Source organism: Giraffa tippelskirchi, chromosome 3, assembly GCF_054371585.1.
Source record: "Giraffa tippelskirchi isolate mGirTip1 chromosome 3, T2T-mGirTip1v1.2.pri, whole genome shotgun sequence".
In the NCBI taxonomy this organism is placed as follows: Eukaryota; Metazoa; Chordata; class Mammalia; order Artiodactyla; family Giraffidae; genus Giraffa; species Giraffa tippelskirchi.
The window spans coordinates 25,430,568-25,451,977 of record NC_137277.1 but is presented as its reverse complement, the minus strand read 5'-3'; the positions used below and the strand labels follow the sequence as shown (position 1 = coordinate 25,451,977).

Sequence of the window (21,410 nt, the reverse complement as noted above, 5' to 3'; positions counted from 1 at the left end):
GTCTTTCCAATGAATATTCAGGACTGAAATCAGAAGGGATAGCATGTGCAAAGGCCCTGTGGCTTGGAGCTTGAAGAACTGTGAGAGTGCTGGTGTGGGGAAGCATAGAGTGAGGATGAGGACAGAGGGAGCAAGGCAGTGAGTCTGGAGGGGTTGGCAGGAGTCTTACACAGCCTCTGAGGCAACATTAAAGATCGGGAACCAATGAAGCAGTTTTTCTCTTGCAGGGGAATTAGAGGAGGGATGAAGGTTAGGCTGAAGGAAGACAAAGAGGGTTTCTGCACAATGTGGTGGTGGGTGGGTGCAAATCTCTGGCACTGTCTTTCAGGTTCTCTGCCCCACTGTTCCCAGGAGCCCTAGACCAGTGTCATTTACCTTCACACCTCCTAACCCATCCTGTGTGCTGTGAGGAGCTTTCATGATGCCCTCTTCTCGCCAGCCCTGTGGCTCCTCCTGTACCTCTCACTTCCACCTCCTGGCCCACCTATCCTGTCCCACCCTAATGCCCCACATGGCATTAGAGCTGTGCTTTCTGAGATGGAAATCCGTCTATGGCATCCCCCTGCTTAATCCCCCTCAGTGGCTCCCCAATGTTCTAAGATATAGTCCAGGTTGCTTTAGTGTATCTCTTTGTAAGCCCTTCCCTATCTGGCCCCACCGAGTCCCGTTCGCTCTCCGGGCTCCAGGCACAGGAGTCTCCCCAGGCCCTATGTGCTCTGTTCCCTCTCTTCAGGGTCTTTGCTGAGCTGATTCCTCTGCCAGGAAATTTCTCCTCCCCCAGCTTGTTGACTCCACTTCAGCAGGGCTTAGCCTCAGTGTCTCTTTCCCGGCAAAACTTCCCTAATTTCTGGGAGGGGTGTCTGGGCTGGGACCCCCACTTACCCTTAGCATGGAACTGCACACCATTAGGGGCTGTCTGCTGCCTCCCCCTTTAGAACTTAAGACTGTGGAAGGGTCTGCATCTCCTTATTTTCACACGCAGCATCTGGCTCTCCCCCACCAAATTAGGACAGGAATCCTGTCCTAATTCCTTTTCTAGGACGGGAATCAGATTAGAGGTATCCTCAAGTCTGGTGCTGTGTCTCCCCTCCTTGGAGGGGAGGCCCCTCAAGAGTCTGTCTCCCCCATCACAGTGGGGTTACCCAAGACCCAGGGTCATTTCTCATTTTAACTCTAAATCACTGCCCCTTCCCACCACCTTCCTCACAACTGTCATAGGCTGGGGGTGTGAGACGGAAGACGCCTCCCTCCACCTCACACATAACTCTTGGCTGGGGTCTGGTTGGCCCTTCCCAGGATCCCAAGATCAGGAAGGCTTGTTTGCTGTTCTTTGTGGGAAAGCAAGCCTCCCGTGGCATTCCCTAGCAACCACAAGCTGAGCTGCTCAAACCAGCTGTCTGGCCAGCCTGGGAGAGGGGCACAGGCCCAGGGTCTGGAAGTCTGCAGCTCCTGGACCAGGCAGGGCTCAAAGCCAGGCTGGTTGGGGGCTGGGGCTGCGACCTGCCCGGGAGAGCCACTGGGGAGAGGCCTGCCCAACTCCGGGCTGGGCCAGCCAGGCTCCTTCCAGGCCATCTGGAGCAGGACTGTGTGTGTGTGCTTGTGTGTTAGGCTGAGGGGTGCCTCCCAGGTCATGTGGGTGGCTGGGAGCTGTGGGGTTGTGACCTGGCCCGCCTAGCAAGCCTCTGGCTCCCCTGTGGTCAGTTTCACTTCTGACATCTGGTCAAGTTCACAGCTGGCCAGCTTCCTGCATGGCCATTTTCACTTTCCCTCTCCAAGGTCTGGCGGCTAAGGCCCCCACTTGGTCTCCATCCCACTTAACTCCATGGTGACACATGTGAATTTGCTGGATTTCTGTTAAAACTTCCCCATTATGTGGGGGGAAAAATAGGACAGGAACTCATTGAGTTGGAAATTATACCCAGGTCCCTCCCACACACACACACAACCCTGCTACCAACTCAAACCATGTATATTTCCAGAAAACTTCTGTACGATTTTTCTTTCTTTGCTATTTAATGTTCATCATTATGTTTTATGTGTAGGTTTCAGGAGGACCCAAGAAATGATTACACAGGATGCAAGGGGCAGGTGACAGGGAGGGTGACAAGGAATCTGGAGTTCCCAGCTCCCAGCTGGGGGAGGGATTGGGCAAAACGGTTCCATCTCAGCTCAAGGGAGGCAGGAGGGGCCCCAGAACCAAACACATGCTAAAACATACTTGCAGCCTCCAACCCCCTCCCCCGCTGCTGGGGAGGAAAATAAATACCTCAGACTCTGTCCCACTCCCCAAGTTCACAGGTGAGGGGTCAGCAGGTGAGTTTCCTCCTCCCATTACTGATTCAGGTCAAAGAAGTGCTGTCTATGTACAATGTCCCCAGTCCCTTATACAGGGGTGAGAGACCCCTGGGCTGGGGAGGGGGTGGCTGGCCGTGCACACCCTGCTCGGGGCTCGTTCATGCTAAATAGAGGGGGGCCACACTCATTCCAACATCAAGCAAAACAGAACAGGCCAGGAGGGACCTCACAGCCCCTTTCTGGTACCAAGCTAGGGAAGAAACAGTCCTTTGAAGGGTCGTCTAAACTCGGAAGAGACCCTCGATGGGCCACACTTGAACTCAGTTTCTTCCTGCTGCATTCCCAAACTGGTCCACTTTTCTTCACTGCAGCCTACAGGGCCCAGCCAAACCCGTGCTTGCAGGGAAAGGGTGGAGCGGGGAGCATTCCTCCACGTGCAGGCCCTTGGAAGGCAGGCGCCAGCTCAAGCCTCAGTCGTCCTTGGCCCGCCAAACCCGGGGGTGAGGGAAGACGGCGAGCAGAGTTCAGTTCCCTTCGATGCTTCTCTGGCAGCTGCCCCAGCAGGATCCGGCCTTGGCCCAAGAGAAAGAACTCCTGGAGAGAGGCAAGATTTCTCATCCTGTGTGTGTCTCTGTGAATCTGTGTGCTGCAGGTTGGGGGGTTTCCTTAGTCCCCGACCCCCAGGGCTGACTCCAGGGGAAGATGCTGCCTGTGTTAGCTCCAGGTCTGTGCTGGGATGGCAAATACTTAGCCTGGCCACACCACAGATGTCACACTGACGTGCCTGAGGGGACAGGCAGAGGGAAGCCGCACCCCTCGCCACAAACCCCAACTCTGACTGGGGTCAGGACAGACCAGTGGGTCAGGCCTTGGGTGAAGTATCTGCCCTTCACAGGGGCTGGTCAGGTCTGGAGGTGGTGAAGAGCAGACTGGCTTTGGCTGTGAGACACTTGCCAGAGGGTCGCCTGGTCCTCTCCAGCAAGCCTGAGGCCGGCGCCCCTCATTCAGGTGAGGGGACAGCTCATCTTTGGCTTCTCCATTGCTGGATGCTTTGGGCAAATGACTACCTCTCTCTGGGCCTCACGGTCCTGTATGACGAGGGGGATAGACTAAATTTCAACCCCCTCACCAGCTCTGATAAACCTCTCAGGCTCTTCATCTTTGGCCAGAGGTGAGGAGGGGAGCAGGCTGAGGGAGGTTCAGGCCACAAAGGTGCTCCCTCGTTCCCCAAGTTCACAGTGTGGTGTCCATGGCTCTGCTTCTTCAGTCTCTCCGAGTCTCTGGAGCCTTGTCATGCCCCCAACACCATCCCTGGTGTCAGCCCCCCAGATATGACAACCTGCTAATGTGGGAGGGGCTGGCACCCCGAGAAGTAGGGCGAGAAGAGAGCAGAAGGCCTGAGATGGCAACGGGGCAGAGAGGGTGGGAGACGCAGCAGGGGTACTTGTGGCATTGGAGACGGAGAAGCGATGATTGGAAGCGATGGGGCCACACAGGAGCAGTGACGGGGCTGTGGTTTGGGGGCCCAGGCTCTGAGGCCCTGCCCAGAGGCGGGCAGCTCTGACCCGTGGGGTTAGCTGGAGCATCAGTCGTTGGAATGTGGGGGCAGGGCAGGGGCTCCCGGGCCGGCTCACACTGGGGACGTGGCCGTAGACTCGCTGCACAGGCTCTCCACGATGTCGGCTCGCTGGATGCGGCGCAGGGCCGCCAGGAGGGTGTCGAGCGTGGCGCTGTCCTGGGTGGCCCAGCTGGCCAGCAGGGCGCGCGCTGGGCAGGCCTCGTGGGTGAAGGAGTCTATGTGCTCAGGCTGGTAACCCAACTCGCCTGCCAGATGCCGCCAGGTGTCCCCCGCAGAGCCATTGAGCAGCTTCTCCACCTCCTCCCGCTTGGCCAGCGGCAGGCTGCTGTAGAGGCCTCCATCACCCTTGAGGGCTGCCAAGAACCCAGCGGGAGTCAGGCACTACCCACTAGACCCCCTTTCTCCCACAGTGGGTGTGGGGGCCTGGAATTAGACCCAAGAAGGGCTGAGGCATTTCTCCTCTCAGTCCGGGGAGGACCCAAGAGCCTAGAAGCAGAGGGATGCCCAAGATGCAGTCCTGGATGTGGGCAGGGCAGTGGAGGCACCTGGGGGATGCTGACTCATGTCTCTTCCTCATCCTTAGCTCCAGAACCATCCTCAGCCCCTAACTTCCCTGCCCCCGCCCCTCAGCAGTTAATCAAGGCAGAGGAGACAGGACTTCTGGTCCTAGACTCAAATGCAGCAAGTGTCTGGAGCTGGGCTATGGGCTACCAATTAGGGAACATAATTAACTACTTGTTCCCCAGAAGTCCTGGGCAGGAGGCTAATTGCAGCCACTCTGAGGAGTAATTAGCTCTGGGGGACAATTAGCTTGATGAGTCTAGATGCTCCAGTTTGTCAAAGCTTCTGTTTCCCAAGTCATTCCACTGGCAAGGGCCTCTCCTACCCACTCTTTCACCCCGCCTCTTCCATTCTTCCACCCAGAGGCCTGCAGCCAGCCCCTCTGCAGTCCCTCCTACAGTCTAATCTTAATTACTCCTGTTCTCCCTGCCTTAGTACCCCCTCGCCCGGCCCTGCTGCTCACCCTGGCCTGCGGCAGTCTGCGTGTGGGGCTGCTGGTCATGCAGGCTCTGGCTGTCCACAGAGATGCCGCTGTCGCTGTGCAGCTTTTCTCCCTCTGGTGGGGGTGTCTGGTTCACGGGTCGGCTGTTGGCTCCTTGCTTGTTCTGCTTGCAGCTGTTCCACCTGGAGCCGGAGCACAGGCCCAGTCTCAGAGCCTGAGGAGCCACACAGCCATGTGGCTGAAATGTCTGTGCTCTGGCGTGTGGGCACCAGAGGCCTGGTGGGGGGCTGGTCCCTAATCCCCGCCCAGCACGGGAGGCTCTCTACATACCTGTCCCTGGCCCACACCAGAAGCACCGTGAGGGCACAGCGGAGCCCAGGGCTTGGTGTATGTGGCCGGTGTTCAGTAAATGTCCATGGGACAAGTGGTGCACAAATAAATGACTTCCCAGAATTTCACTTTTCCCGAACTTTCCTTCTAAAGTATTCCCACATGTGTGCAGGCGTACGTGTAAGGATTTCCCCTGCTATTATAAACAATAAGGAAAAACTAAAAGCAAACCAAACACCCATCAATAGGAGACTGGTTAAACAAATTATACTCCGCCCATATTATTGAATGAGCAGTTATAAATAATCAGATAATCTATATGTTCTGAGGAAAGCTCTCCCATGGGAGATTAGTGAAAAAGTAAATTGTAGAATATGTAGAGAGTGATCACACTGATGTTAAAAAAAAGCCAACCTGTGTGTACATATAACTATAAAAGGTTTTATACACATGTGTTTATAAATGCATAGAAAACGGCTGGAAGGGATCCATTCCAAACAGATTCCAAAGAGGAGAGGGGTAGGTAGGATTTGGGGAGATAAAAGGAGGTTTTACTACTTTTTGCTTTACAAGACATTGGTCTTCTCTGCATTATCCCAAACAACCATGTTATTTCTTTGATGATTTTTTCTAAAGAATGGAAACTGCACTTAAACATCTAAAATGCTTTTGAGGTCTTCTCCACATCCTGGATTTCTGGATATGAATGCCATAACATCCATGTGTGACATGGGAAAGAAAGATACACACACACACACACAGGTAACTGTGTGAATAAATGGGGTCCAGGGAATGAGGATGCAGGCAGCTGGTAAAAGAAGCTCTGTGTGCAGTTGAAGGCTGAGGAGTCAGGTAGGGGAGCAGAATGGGGGTGGGGAGGTGCTGGCACCAGGACAGGACAGGAACGATCCCCTTCCTTATCTCCTGCTGACCTGCCACACCTTGAAGTAAAGACTTCAAGGTGAAGTTGACGGCAAGTGAGGATGAGCTTGGTTTGGGGTCGAGTTAAAAGAGTGTGTGCATTTTCAGATCCTGGTCACAGCGAAGCTCTCCCTGAGGCCAAAGATCTGGCTCCCTGTCTCGGGTTCCCCCTCTCACCTCTTGAAGGCGATGTAGGCCACAAGGCCCACAACCACAGCAGCCAGGATGGAGCAATAGACGGGGATGAGGTTGTCGGCGGTACCTCGGGTCACCACAGGCTGGGAGCTGCCCATCACTGTGGTCACCACATCTGGCACAGTGCTGGTTACCAGATCTTGCTCTGGAGGTACCTCAGGCTCCTGGGTGCTGGGGTCTGTGCTGTCTGAGCCCTCCGGGGGTGTGGCCCGTGTAATCCAGCGTCCAGGGATCTCTGGGAGAAAAGGCTACAGGAGTAAGGACCCACTTCCCCCCCGAGTCCCTCCCCTAGGTTCTGACCCCCAGAGCTTCACCCCAGCCCCAGCCCTGCCCCAGGTGCTTGTATGCCCAGCGGCTACACATACGGGTGTGGGCTGGGATTGGATATATGACATCACGATGGTGGAGAAGACCAAGGATCTAAGAATCAACAGCCCTCGGCCCCCTTCAGTTCTGTCACTGACTTCCTGTGTGACTCTGGACCAGTTCCTTCAACTCTCAGGACCTCAATTTCCATATCTACAGAATGGGGATATTAAAAGAGACAGTCTTTAAGCTCCTTTCCATCTCAGGGAAAGCTGTGACGCTAGAATTCAACTCTGCCTACTCTGGGTACCCAGCAGACTCGCATGGAGATAAACACAAAGAAGAAAATAAGCACTAGGATGCCTCCAGCTAGAATCAGCCTAGGGAAATGTAATTTCTCTGGCCCCAGGTTGCCCTAGTGGTCCCAGTCACCCTTGTCCTAAAGAAGGATGAGGGTAATCGGGTATGGCAGAGAGGTACTGTCTGATGCACCACCCTCTGAGAGCTGGCATCCAGCCTTCTTTCCAGTCTCTCATGTCCTAGCTCTAGGCTTGGGCAGAGTGAGGAGGTGCACAGCTGGCTAGCTTCCCTCCAGCCGGTCCATGGATAGTGGCTAGTCTCTATTTCCTGCCCTGTGTAGCCCCCACACCATCTGATCTTGCCATCCAGAGAAGACAGTGTCAGACAGCCGAAACCCAAGTGGGGAAGGATGAGGACTACTGGCGAAGAGCAAGCCCACAGACCAGGCACTGCCCTGTCTCAGGGGAGGGAGACTGCTCTGCCACCTATTTAGGTTCTTTCATACCAGCTGGGCATTGTCAGCCTCCCCGGTAGGGGACTGAGCACTCTCTGGCAGCAGTGGGTGGTATTTTCCATTCTGTCACCCAGCTGAAGGCAGTACCTGGGGTTGTGGGCTCTGGACGACCTTGGGGTATATGTCTGGGCAAAGTTGCCTACCCCATCTATCCTCGCTTCCCACGCCTGAGGCAGGGAGGGAGAGCAGACAGGACATGCCAGTGGGGTGAAGGGTGGGTACTTTGCTCCCCAGATCTGCCCCACTCAGCCCTCAGTTTGCCCACCCAAGTTGGAGTTGAAACTGCCCACTGGTTTCTTAGACCTCCTTGGCTCAAGGCAAAGATGCTTCAAAGGCCCCCATTTTCAGCACCTTCTGAGGAATAAGTTCCCCAGATATGACTCTGGAATCCATCTGGCTGGCACTAGTGAGGGGGCTGCCATCTGCTGCCCTATCCCTCTCCTCCCTCATCTCAGTCCTGGAAAGGATGGGGTGGAAGAGGTGGGGCAAGGAATGGAGGAGACACAGCCCTCCCTTCTGACAAGGCGCTGGTTTGGGAAGGGTTTTCTCTCTCCTGGCTAGGGGACTGGGCCAGCTGGAGGGGCAACCTGAGCCCCGAGGCTGAGGGTACAGCTTTGCTCAAGTGACCCGAACCCAGAGGCTGAAGGCACAGTTAGGTGGAAGGTCAGTGAATCAGGCATCACAGAGATTCAGGAGCAGGGGGGAAAAGCTGAGGGAGGGTGGTGGCCAGACCAGGCTGAAGACAGCGCTTCCAGGGCGCTTTACCCTGGTCTCCTGAATGCCCCCCTAATGGAGGGCGGGGATGAGATCCAGATGTGACCACGTCCTCTGGCATTCCAACCCACTAAGCCCCTGGCAGGTCCTGACAGCCGTTTCCGGAATAGGAGCTCTCAGACTTGGGGGGTGGAAAAAAGGACTGGGTTACTCCTCCTAAATCCAAATTTCTTTAGTTGAGGGTTAGGGGGTCAGCTTCTGCCCCCAAGGTGGGTGAGTCACCATGAGGACACCTGAAATGTATATGCAAAGAATATACCCTCCACTGGAAGGGGGGGGGTGGCCAAACTACCACAAATCAAATTCCATTTCCTGAAATGCTCCCCCCTGCCCTGGAGCTGACATTTAACCCTTTGGAGGGAGAAAGAGAAGAGGGGCAGGGACAACACACCCCTTCAGGGTGGCTGGAAAAGCACAGCAGTATCTGGAAGGAATCTGTGAATGCCCCTGTAGGCAGAGCCCACCTCTCTCCCTGCTGGCACCTTTCTTTGCTCTAACCGCACCCCTAACTCCCACTCCCCACCAGCTGGTCCCAACTTGCCCACAGAAGCGTGCCACCCATTGCCCATTGCAGGCTGCTGAAACTCCCCCTGCTCTGCCCTGCACCTGATGCTACTTGCCTGTCTCCTGGCTCAGGACAACTGCCACCGGAACTACCACATCCCACTCCTCCACCCCAACCCCACATCCCAGTGCAGGAAGCTTCACACACATGCTTGGCCTCAGCCCAGCTTAACAGCTCTCTCCATCCTGAGGTCCCAGCACCAGAGGATCACAGGATTTGGAAGGCCAGCACGGGTGTGTCAGAGCAGAGGCTCTCCACAGCAGGGGATCTGCCTCCCCGATCCGCCTGGGGGCAGACTGAAGGCAGAGGCTGTGCTGCCCCCACCACAAAGGGGGATCTCCTCGGAACTAAGTGCTGGGACCATGTATCCCTCAGCAGACTGGGGCAAAGGCCAACTCTGTCCTGTCCAACTCAGGGCTCCCAGAAGGAGGCACTTGTTGCCTGCTCAAAGGGAGAGAGCACCCTGAGGGTTAGGTCCCAAAATGAAATAGCTAAACGGGTGCCCAGTCATTGAGCGATAGAAAGTAAAGGCACTGTCAACCTCTCCCCCAAGATGGATGTCACCAACCAGGGGACCAAAACAGTTCTGCCCTGGCTACCACAGGGATTCCTCCTCCCATGCCAGGAACTGTCCATCCAACTAAGGTGGGCACACCCAGCTCCCATCCCTCGGGGAGCTGAGGGCCCTGGCCTCATGCCCACATGCACCTGCCTCATCCTCAGGCTCCCAAACCCCAGGCCTGCTGCTTCCCCTTCCTTCTCTGCCAAAGCCCTTGTTCCCACGATCTCCTTAGTGTTCCCCGGGTCTCACTTCATCCTTGGCTAAACTGTAACAGTGACTTCTGACCCCTCCCCAACAAGTTGAAGTGAACCAGCCCCCTTCCCTAACCTGGAAACCCTGTGACCAGTAGGAAACCGAGGTCCAGAAACCAAAGTGACCTTCTTGACGTCACTCAGTAAGTGACAGGGTGGTGGGCTCCATCACAGGTCCCAGAGCCACAATGGGTCTCAGAGCCAAAGGGTCCCAGTTCCAGAGGCTCCTCAGGCCCCTTCTCCAGTTCAGAGTCTACTTCAGGCTCAAACATGCACTATCTGCTCTTTGGCCACAGAGGCCACCTCTGTGCCGCTCATCTGCCACCCACCCAGTCCCAAGCTGGCAGCCACAGATTACCAAAGCGTGGGAACCGAGTGTGGCCTGGGAGGATAAGGATGGCTTTCCAAACACTTAGCCCAGCGGGGCTAACAGTGGATGGGGTCCTTTGGTGGGAAAGATCAGGAGGGTGTCTGCTGACTCCAGGCCATGGGGGGCTTCCCCTGCAGGCCACGGCCAGACCCTTGCAGAACCTGCCAGCCAGGAGAGGCACCCTCCCCACCCGCCTCCGCGCCCTCCCAACCCCTTGCACCACCCGCAAAGCCGCAGCCCCAGTCTCTCACCCTCGCACTCGGCGTCGGCCCAGCGCGTGCACTCGCGCAGCTGGCGCTCCGTGTCCTCACACACCGTGCAGGGCAGGCATGGGTCCACGTGGTTGGCCTCGTCAGAGTACGTGCCGTCGGGGCACTCCTCGCACACGGTGTTCTGCTTGTCCTGGCACGAGAACACGAGCCCGGAGCCCGCCTCGCACACGCGGCATGCCTCGCAGCGGCCGGTCGTCTCGTCCTGGTAGTAGCCGTAGGCGCAGCGGCACACAGCATCGTCGGCCTCCACGCAGGGCGCCGACATGCTCTGCAGTCCCACGCACTCCGTGCACGGCTTACACGGCTCCGTGGCGCTCACCACGTCCGAGAAGGTCACGCCTGAGGACAGAGGGATGTGCGGGATGGGGGTAGGGGAGCCGCACCCCGAATTTAGTCGCCTGCCCTTGGGGCACTTGGGACGCTGGAGGCCCTCCCGCCCCATCCCCGGAGCCCCTCGGCCCACCTCGCCCCCTCATTAACTCCCCCCTTCTCCCTCCCATCCCTGATTCTGGGTGTGGGAAAGCTGGGAAGGAGAAAGGGAGCCAGGAGCCCCATGCTCCGGCCCCGGAAACTCTGGCTCTGAAGTCTCAGGGGGGTAACACAGCTGGTGCCGGTAAATTTCTTGGCAGATTCTCTCCGAGAGTTCCCAGCATGATTAAGGAATAATCTGAGCGTGGTTCCCACCCAGCCCTTCCCCCAGGCCAGAGCTGAGCTGTGAACCCAGCCCAGGCATGGCCAGCCTTCCAAGAGAGCCTCAGCTGCCCTTCCATTTCTATCTGCACAGGCAGAAGCTCAGGTGTGGCCTGAATGGGAGTGACTGGGGTTAGATGACAAAATCTCCCACCCATGGCGCTACCCAACTGCTGAAGGGCTTGGCTCTAGAGGGTGGGGTGGGACTCCTGGGTAAGAAAGGCACAGCAGGAGGGGTTGAAGCTAGAAGGAATAAAGGACTTGTGTGTGTGGTCCCTCTTTGCACGAGGGAGAGAGGACCCGGGCATCCCTCCCCTTATTCTGGAGCATGAGTCAAAGGGCATGAAAGAAAAATTTCCAAGCTCACTCTTGACTCATGCGCTGGAGTAAGGGGACGGATGCCAGGGTCCTCTCTGCCTCTTGCAAAGAGTGGGTAGGCACAGAGCCAGATCTTCTTTACCCATTCTAGCCCAGGGTGGAGAACTCCACGCCAAAGAATCCAAGAGAATGTATCCTTGCTCCAAGGGCAGGAAGAGCAGACATTTAGGACCTGAGAACTGGGGAAAGAGGATAGCTCAGAATATGGAAGTAGAGGTAGCAGATTAGGATCCCAATGGAGGGAAACTGGGACTTGCTGTGGGGGTCCTATCTTAACCTTCTCTAATGGCATCCAGAGACAAGATGGAGCACAGGGTCATTATCTTGGAGGTTGGGATTAGGGCTGGAGAAGCAAAGAAGGAAAAAAAGCAGAGAGAAGTGAAAGTGGCAGCAGTTGGGAGTTGGGGGGTGGATGGAGAGAAGAAAAGATGAGATGGGCCTGGAGGGAGCCTTCAGTTTCAAGTCACTTCTGGCAGAGCAACTGCTGTGTTTCTCTTCCTAGGCATCAAGCAGATCTGGATTCAAAACCCGCCTCCATCACTTTACTAGCTGTGTGACTCTGGGTGTCTTACTTAACCTTTCTCTGCTTTTTTCTTTCTCTGTAAAACTGGGAATAATGTCTCCATTCACAGGGTTGTGGTGAGGAATAAGTGAAATTCCACCATAAAGCTCTTGACACACACAGCAGGGATCCTGTAACAGGTGGGCCCCTGGGGTGGGCAATGATAAACTCAGTAGCAGGGATGCAGTCAAACAGAAAGGACTTCCAAACATAAACAGCAAAGGCAAGATGTCCAATTTATACAAGAAGCTCCTATCTAGTTGCCATATGGCAGTGGGGTGGGTCTAGTCACACGGGAGGGCAAGCGGAGGGCCCCGCTCATGGGAAAATACAGAAAATTAGCAGTGAACTCCTAGGAGAGGTTTTTAGGGGGTCGGAAAAAATGTGGTCTTTTTTGGCAAAGAATGAAGGCGGGAGCTTAATGGGTTTCCTTGTGGAAACGTTTTGAGGATAGAGGGAAAGTCCGCTGGGGTCTCCATCCCATAAAGTAGACTTTTAAAGGCAGCCTGTTAACACAGCTGGGGGAGGAGGGGACTGTGAGAGAAGAAGAGGAAGGGAGGGTAGTGGAGGGAGGAAGGGGGATTTCTGAGTTGCCTCTCTGCTCCCCTTCCCTGGAGGTGCCAGCTCTCAGCCTCCCGTATCCCAGCCCTTGCTTTGACAGAAGGATTAGGGTCCCATCCTGGGAGACTTATTAGGGTCCAAAGAGAAGAGGTCCTGGGTAAGAGTCTAGGAAATTAGAGGAAAACATGGGAGATTCCAGGGCAGCTGTGATCGGCTAGCCCTGCCCTGGGATGGAAACCCCGTCAGGCCAGGGCCAAGGGGAGGTACCCAGATGGCAAGGTAGCAAAGGGATGTCTAGCCTTCTCTACCTGGCATCCCTCTGCTGGGGGATGGAGTTACAGGATCCACAAGCACAGAAATAGGAAAACTGTGTTTGGGACACCAAGGAGTTGGGGTTGCCTGAAGGATAGATATGCTGTGTGCAGTGTGGTGCCTGGAGGTGGTAGTGATGGTGGCAGTGGCAAGACGTCCAAGGTAAGACAGGCGGATTCAGAGTTCCCAGTTCCTATACCCTGGTTCCCAACATGATTAAAGAACAATCTGAGTAGAGTTCCCACTGGACCCCCAGGTGGGCACTGAGTGCCAGGTAGAAGGCAGGACCTAACTGTCAACAGGAAAGATTTCCAGACAGAGTCAGGAAAAGGGTTCCTAGCCTGAAAGCAACTGGTGGGGGGCATCCATCAGAGATGAGACAAGGGCACAGAATTTCAGATCACAGACCCACCACCTCATCCAGCACCTCTGGAAGATGGGATTCTCTCCCTTCCTCAAGGAAATCCCAGGTAGGAATGGCCACAGTGCCCCTCCCCCTGTTGCACCCAACATCACTCCCCAGTAAGGACATCCTTGTAATGCTCCAACCCCCATCCCTGTTGCCTGGGGAAAACTCTGTTTCCTCTGTCAGAATTGGAGTACACTTGCCCTGGGAAGCATGGGGGGTGGGGGTGGCAGTAGGAGGTGCTGGGGGCTGCTGGGGGATGGTAGCCACACCCTCCCAGGATCCCCCAAGGTCAGTCTCCAGGGTAGCTAGGATTTGATCCTCTTCCCCTCCCCCCAAATGCACCGAGGGTAAGTGGCAGCCATTGATTTTGCTGCGCAGATGATATTTTTAGCTGATCTTAGCATCAGCTACTCCTCCCACCTAGCCACACTCTTCTACTAGGCCTCTCTACTTGGGGGCCGGGAACGGGCACCCCCTGGGGATCCCCTCTCATGTCCCCCTTCTCCCTCTGTATACTTCCCTCATCCATTCTAAGCTGCCCCTCTCTGCCTCCTATGCTGGGTCAGACTCACTTCTGGCACCCATGCGGTGGTGGGCAGGAGTTCCTGCCAGGACCCAGAGCACTTATAAGGCCTCTACTGGGCATGCCCGCCAGTCCCCTTGCCCTCCCTTCCATTCTGCTCTCCTTCCCCTACCGGACACTTTCTACTTACTGTCCAGGCAGGGTTCACACACGGTCTGGTTGGCTCCACAAGGCTGGGCCACGCCCTCGCCCAGGTTGCAGGCTTTGCAGCACTCTCCGCTGTGGGTATACAGGTCTGTGGGGCACGCCTCCTTGGCACCTCCAAGGGACACCTGGGTGGGGGAAGATCAGAAGGTCAGACTGGCAAGAGAAAGGGGACAGGATGTATTCCGAGGGAGCAGATACCCCTTCCTAAAGCCTTCTATTGGAACCACCTGGCCTGGGATGAGCTCACCAGGGAGGCATTTGGCACTTGAAAGCTGACAGGGAAGAAAGGCAGGGGGACAGCACACCCCTGCAGGCTGCGGGGGTTGTGAGATCAGAGCTTCGGATGCTGACCTTCTGCAAAGTTCACCTTGGGGTTACAGTAACTCCTGGAATCCCAAGGATACACCATGTGGGGAAGGTAGCCTGAGGACCAGCAGAGGGCCTTTAGGTAGCGGTGAGGAACCAGCAGGCAAGTTGCAGCTGGCTCAGGGCTCCCAGCCAAGGGGGCAACTTGAAGCTGAAATCTAGCCCAAATGCCACTTGCTAAGCTGCACACCTGCAGGGATGCATCTACCCTGAGGGGAGTCTTTTTCTAAGAAAGGCTAGCAGAGCTCTACTCTCAGTCCTTAATCCTACCATAAGTATCAAACGGGAGGTGTCTGTACCCAAGAACAGAAGGCAGAGGGTTGGGACCTTGGGTTCAAATCCTGACTCCACTCTGGGAGTTCTGACCCGCTCTGCCATTTCCCTCTGAGTTTTCATCTCTCTGGACAGATAAGAGATGGAGACAGCCCAGGGCCAAAGCAAATGAACAGCCAATCATCAGGACTCTGGTGCCAAGACGGGGGAAAAGGACGCCTGTTACCAATGATGAGAAAGTGGCTGCTCTCACCACCCAGCAGCCCTGCTCCCCCAGGGTTTGATTTCCAGCCACCAGCCCTTTTCTCCCTGCCCCCATACAGCCAGTGGGAACAACACTGGAAACAGTGGAAAGGGGAGTCAGATTCTTGCTGCCGAGGCATCTTTGCTCATGGATGGAATGATTTAGCACCAGATTCCCTAGAGGGAGGGGCTCCTGGCAGATTGCTTTATATTTCTGTTCCTTGAAAAAAATCTTAATGTCTAATAAAACTCCACAGCCTGTTTCCCTGGCTCCAGACCACGCAGTTCCCATTTGATGCTCAGAGGAAGTATGGGCTCTTGGATCATGGGACTAGAGAGGAGCCGTAAGGGTCATTTGGGCATTCCTTGCTTCCACATTGGCCAGAATGGCTCCCAATACTCCTTTCCCTTCAGTCCTTTCAATTGTCCTGAGGTCTCACTAGGGTTCAGTGGAGCAGGGGGATAGACAGGTTGGATCAGTCTAGGAGCCAGCCTATAGTCCTCAAGAGACTGGTGGGGAGGGTGCAGGCAGCACAGGAGGGGAACCTTGGGTGTTGCCACTGTCCACTCCCAGGTGGCAGGAATACAGTGCTGGGAACATCTACAGACCAGAAAGAAGCCTTGGCCCGGGGAGAGGGTAGTCCCAGATGCAGGCTTTCCCCCAGGAGATGAGCAAGATTCCAGAAGGGTCTGTATAGATTTCTTTTCATCCTTCAGTGTTCTGCTTAAATGGCACTTCATCGGGTAACTGGTCCTGTGGCCCCAGTCTCTGCTTCATCAGGCAGAGCTGCCCTGTCCTCCCTGTTCACTCCTGTCTGCTCTGACACTCTACAGAGTCCCCCAGTGGACCGTCAGCTCCCTGAGGCCAGGGACTGTGGTTGCCTCAGTGCCTGTGATGGTACCTGGCACATATTAGGGACCCAACATGTATACTTACAGAATATTTAAGAACATAATATTATACGGCCTCAATTAACTAGCACTCCAGGGACTGACTTTCTGGATAGATGAGTTTCCGGAAAGTCATGGCTTTCCTGTTCTCACTTAATGTTTCTCACTTTAACCATGGAGGCTGCACCTTCCTCCTTCTCTGAAACATGCCGTCACGGTTTCCCCATGACTCAGGGAGTCAATATTTACATCAACAAGTATTCCAGGATGCAATGCAGTGAAGCCCTGTGCTCTTTATCCCAAAGTAACACACTTTTGTCTCTTTGAGTTCCCCTGTCAGCATTTCTTACAGTTCTGCCTGCTCCCTTCCTGTCAAGATATCAGTTGTCAATTCTCGCCGCTACTAGTGGGACCTGAGCAGCTCCTCCCCCATTCTAGTGGCTCAATGGTAAAGAATCCCCCTGCCAGTGCAGGAGACGTGGGTTCGATTCTTGGGTCAGGAAGATCTCCTGGAGAAGGAAATGTTAACCCACTCCCGTATTCTTGCCTGGGAAATCCTATGGACAGAGGAGCCTGGCCGGCTTCAGGGAAGACGGCTACAGTCCATGGGATAGCAAAAGAGCTGGACACGACTTAGTGACTAAACAACAAATTGAATCTTTAGAAAATATGTAACTAGCCCTGGGAAGAAGGTATATAAATCGAGTGTAAGCAGGATCTGAACTAGAAGAAGGCAATACTCAAGAGTAAAAAGTCTACTTTCCTCCTCTGCTGCCTTCACTGCTCTGATTACTGGCTCATGGCTTACAAGCTGGGTGACCTGGGACAGGTTTTGAATTTCTCTGTGCCTTAGTTTCTTTGTCATTAGGTAACCATGACAGTTTCTGCCTCTCAGGGTTGTTGGAGGCAGTAAATAAATGAGTATGGTGTTTATTCACTTTGGGATCTCTCTTTTCTCTTTCCCAAGGTCTTTTGTGGCTTTTGGCTGTGTTTCAGTTAGTTGAGGCTGGTAGAGACCTGGGCTCCAGATAGCTGAGGGGGTCTGTCTGTGGCAGTCGTGGGCTGAGGGGCAGCCTCATGCAAGCCCCTCTTCTGGAAGCCTCCTCTCCCTGCAGCAGCCTGTGGTCCTCTCTCTTCTCCAAAGTCTTCCATTTGGAATCCAGGCCACATAATGAGTAACCATGTGTTTCCTAAGCTTGTTTTGTTTTCTATTTCAAAACATTCCATATCTGCTACTTAATAGTATGCTGCTGCTGCTGCTGCTGCTGCTGCTAAGTCGCTTCAGTCGTGTCCGACTCTGTGCGACCCCATAGACGGCAGCCCACCAGGCTCCCCCGTCCCTGGGATTCTACTTTGGGTCAATTCTCAATCTCTCTAAGCTCAATTTTCCCCCCTAAAATGCTAGATTGGTGATATCCACTGTCCAAGTTTGCTTTGAAAATTAAATGAAATAAGGTATGTAACTCTGCCTGGTGCATAATAGGAGTTCAATAAATGTTGCTTACCAAAGAAGTGTTTTGTCTTATAGAGAGTGAGCTGCTGAGCCTGAGGGGTACGTAGTGGGAGAGGAGAATTGAGCCATCCCCAAACAGGGGAAGCCATCTCAGAGTAGGGGGCAGGATAGAAATGGAGAGAGATTTACCCACTAAGAGGAGTCTGAAGAGGGTATGCAGGCCAAAGGAGGCCGGAGAACTGCTCTGTTTAAAGTTAACTAACTCAAATATTTACTGAGCACTAAACTACGAGTTTCCAATGAGACAGGGTCCCTGATTCCTGGCAGGAGTCACAGTGCCACGAGGGAGAGGAAATATCACCTCAAACAGCTATTCCAGAAGCTGAAGAGGAATGCTTGAGGGACAGATGCGGAAACTGAGGCCCTCAGAGGTCATGCTGCTAAGTGGCCCGGAAGCACTAACCCGACTACACCAACTATTGGTCCAAGGCCAGGCAATCCTGGGAAGTGGGTTTGGGGGGGGGGGGGGAGGTCACTAGGACTCAGGCTAATTGTTCCAAAATGAGCAATTTACCAAAATGATAGACACATTTGCTTGAAAATTACATTTATTATACTTACTCATTCCATTTTCAGGAATGTTTGCAAATCTTTTTTTGCCATGTCCAGGCTTTCAAGAAACTAAGGTGGAAATACCTGTAGGTGAACTGACTTTTAATAATTAATTAAAAAAAAACTGGACAAAACAGAAAACACGCCAAAATAGTTGAAAGAATTTGAAACTACAGGAAGGCTTCAGTGTGATGAGTCCTAACTAGTCACAATAGCTTCAGCAAAGGGTTCCTTAGGTGAATGGAGCCATTGGCTGGGTGAAGGGGTTGGAGAGTTTTCAAATATGGGAAGGGTCTTTTGAGACCAATGCAAACCCTGAGGAGGCACTGGCACATGCCCCCCTCCCATCCCTGAAACAGGGGTGGAGTTTGAGGGGGAAAACAAGATCTAATTACTAAGGAGGATGCTGCAGGAAGACTTTGAAAGGGAGCAGGGCTCTGAGTGAGGGGGTGAAAGGGCTCAGTGAAAAATCTGCAGTGCCAAGGGCATAGGACAGAGTCTAATCTACAGGTCTAGTGGTGGCTCAGGGACACATGTCTTTCCGTGATCTGGAAGGCTGGTCAGGGGAGTGTGCTTGGCATAAGGAGGAAAGAGTAAACTCCAAGCCAGGAATCCTGGGTTCCAACAAGGGTGCCACCACATACTAACTGGGGGAACCTAGTTTCCTTTCTGAAGGCCTGAGAGGTTTGGCTTTCTCAACTGTAAAATGGGAATAACTAGATTTGCTCTGCTGGGACCTTATAAGGATTAAATAACACAAGAGAAATTACCCAGGGCAGTGCGTGGCACACGGTAGGCACTCAACCAATTTTATTATTCCCGCCTCCGCGCCTCGCACCCCAGGGAAGAATCTAGGCGCGTGAACGCGACCCGGCTGGTACAGCGGGGCAGGACCCCTTCCCTCCCGGGGTCTCCTCCCCCACCCGCTCCTGTCCTCGCATTTGCTGTCCTAGTTGCATCCCTATTAGGCGCATTAGCCAGCCGGCGGCTCCGGTTACAGACGTCTGAATGACAAAGTGCCTCCATTACCGGTGCGGCCCGCCAGTCGACCCGCCGGGACGCGCTCCGGTTTCAGCACTCTCTCGCCGCGGCCCAGGAAGAAACTCGGACCGCTGCGGTGCGCAGGGCCAGCCCGTAGACAGCAGCCCCGCGGCGAGGCAGGGGCGAGAGCCGCAGGGGTGCAGGCGGCAGATTCTGTGCGGGTCCACCTTCCCGAGCCCCCGGGCCCTCCACCCCCTGCTCCCTTCCTTCCTCGCCTTTTCTCTATTCGGGGGGACACTCTCCAGCCCAAATTCCGAGCCCACGCCCTCGCCCCTCCGGAATCCGCAATACTGGCTGCCCCAATCCCCGCTCCCGGCCACTCCACGCCCCGATCCCCGCCCTCCGCCCCTGCCGCGGCTGAGAAGCTTCTCTAACCCGCGCTGTTAGTGCGCAGACGTGCCCCCAGTCACTCCCAAATCCCCGGACGCAGTCACAGGTACCGACCGCCCCGGGGGCCTGTGCTGAGCTTCGGGGATGGGTCTCTGCCCATCCGAGCCCCCATATTCCCGTCCGCTCGCCGCCGAGACGCGCAGCTCTTCTCCGGAGCTGGGACGCCGGGCTGCCCTGTAAGACGTACGGGAGGTACAGAGCTAGCAGTCAGGTGAGGGGCAGTCTCCCTAGGATTCTGGCTCAACTTGCTTGTGGGCCCTTCCTTGACCAATTGGTTAAAACTCTCAGAGCCTCAGGCTCCTTGTCTGTAAAATAGGGGTTTGGGGGCTCAATGCTCAAAGGAGATGAAGACGGCAGGGAAAGTGAGGACATCTCCATTGCAGAACCTTCCAGGGCACTCCCTTCATGGCCAAACATCGGGTCCTGAATGTCCTGTCAGATCTACCGGGCGGACCTCGACGCTTTCTAAGACCCGCAGTCCTTTGCCGAGATGTCTGAGAGCCTCTATCTTGTTCCGAGCCGGGAGTCTTTCACCGAAAGCTGGGCGGGGCGCGGGCAGAATCCCGACCCCCACCTTGTTCGCGGAAAAGTAGCGAACGGTCGGGGCGGCGCTGCGGCAGGTTGACTTAACAGGGGGTCCGGGTAGCCAGTGAAACGCGCAGTCCGGGTCGCGCCAGTAGCGGCGACCGCTCAGCCTTCGCGCCGCAGCGCCCCCTGCCGGCCGCCCTCGCCGGCGCGCCCCCTCGGCGGCGCACTGCCTGGACCTTCTCCGCTTTGCGAGTCCCGCCTCTCTGCACCCCGAGAAGGGGCAGCGGCCAGAACCCGTCAGACGACGCCTGCTTCGTCCCATCCAGTCCGCAGCTCTGCTTCTAACCGCGAGAATAAGTGCGTAGCGGGAGCCCGCGGGTCGCTGGGGAACCGGGAAAGCGGGTTCGCCCTGGCGAGGTGGGCACTCCTTTCCCAGCCTCGGACCCCAAACCACAATTCCCCGACCCCGCGAGAAAGAGCGCGCGACACATGCGGGAAGAGTCTGTGTCTCTGCTCTCTCTTCTCGTCCCACTGTCTCTCGGCGGACAGGCGGGGCCCAGACCACTCAGGGTCTGCTCTCCCTACTCCGTCCTCTCTCCTTTTGCTTCCGTCTCTCCACCTCCCTCACCAGCGTCCCTTTTCTGCCCTGCCTAACCCACTTCTCTCCCTCCAACAGAGCCCCGCTCCCCTAACCTCGCCCTCCCACGCCCCTCCCCCCACCCCATTGTCTGGCTGGTCTTCATTGTCCGATGCCCGGTCCCCTTGCCTCCAGTCCCTCCATCCTCCTCCCATGCCGTTCTATCTCCTCGTCTCCGGTTCCCCACCCCAACGACGCTCGCCCCTCACTTTTGTAGTTCCCGTCCCATTCCTCGTCCTTCTCTAGCCTGGGTTCCGTCCCACGACTCTCCAGAGATCAAGATGCTCAGAGGGAAAGTCGCCTTGAGATCCCGCATTCAAGCGCCCTCTTCCGAAGAACCCAGGCATTCGAGAGCCCCACGACTCTCTCCTGAGAGACCCCTCCCAGCTCCTCCACACACACCTCCTATGGCCCACGAGGACCCGCTTCCGTGCGCCCCTCTTCTCTGCATCTTTACCTTAAACCTCAGGGTCGCCTCTTCGCTCTGAGAACCTGAGACTCTCCTCCGTGGATACCGGCATCGGAGGTCCTCTCTCGCCATCCACCCCCCCAGCATCTGGGACCCCAACGCTCTCTTCTGTTTTTCCTCAGGGAAACCTGGACTCATCGAGGTTTCGGTCCCGGGAAAGAGAGCGAGCTCCCCTCCAGTTAGCACTCACCCCCAGGAGCAGCAGCAGCAGGCGCGGCCCGTCCATGGCGCGACCGGCGGCACCTGACCCCATCGCCCGCCTCCCGCGGGAGAGCTCGGCTCTCGGTTCAGCCCGCTCCGCGGACCGATAGGGCTGCGCTGCGCAGCGCTCCAGCGCCAGCCCCTGCGAGCTGGCGGAGGCTCGGCTCCCTCTGGCTGCCGGCGGGAGGGGCTAGGAGAAGCCAGTGCGGCGGCCCCGCCCTCTCCCCGCCCAGCCCGCCCACCCCCGGAACCTCGCCTGCCCTCCCCGCGGTCTCCCGGAGAGGAGAGGCGGAAAGGGACAACGTGCAGGGAGCCGCGCCCGTGCGCCCCGCTGCCGCTTCTCCGCGCCCTGCCCTCAAAGCTTATCCCTGACCTGGTACCCGGCTCCCGACCCGTGCTACTACGCGTCCGTCCCGGATGCTGTGGG

At 55.8% G+C, this 21,410-nt stretch overlaps 1 protein-coding gene across 1 annotated transcript; it reads right to left on the bottom strand.

Annotated features, from left to right (window-relative positions):
• Positions 1-1,994: 1,994 nt before the first annotated feature.
• Positions 1,995-21,155, bottom strand: NGFR (nerve growth factor receptor). Its single transcript, XM_081582568.1, has 6 exons — positions 20,973-21,155; positions 13,863-14,004; positions 10,217-10,576; positions 6,306-6,558; positions 4,899-5,059; positions 1,995-4,227 (listed from the first exon to the last, which is right to left on the bottom strand). Exons 1-6 carry the CDS (start codon positions 21,033-21,035, stop codon positions 3,926-3,928), a joined length of 1,281 nt encoding a protein of 426 aa, XP_081438694.1. The 5' UTR covers positions 21,036-21,155; the 3' UTR covers positions 1,995-3,925.
• Positions 21,156-21,410: the final 255 nt, after the last annotated feature.

Excerpts from the sequence above, each read along its gene's own strand:
- NGFR (XM_081582568.1), bottom strand. The coding sequence starts at position 21,035 with ATGGGGTCAGGTGCCGCCGGTCGCGCCATGGACGGGCCGCGCCTGCTG. Across the intron at positions 14,005-20,972 it reads TGCTGCTGCTGCTCCTGGGG|GTGTCCCTTGGAGGTGCCAA; the intron begins GTGAGTGCTAAC and ends TCCCCCACCCAG. Across the intron at positions 10,577-13,862 it reads GTGTGAACCCTGCCTGGACA|GCGTGACCTTCTCGGACGTG; the intron begins GTAAGTAGAAAG and ends CTCTGTCCTCAG.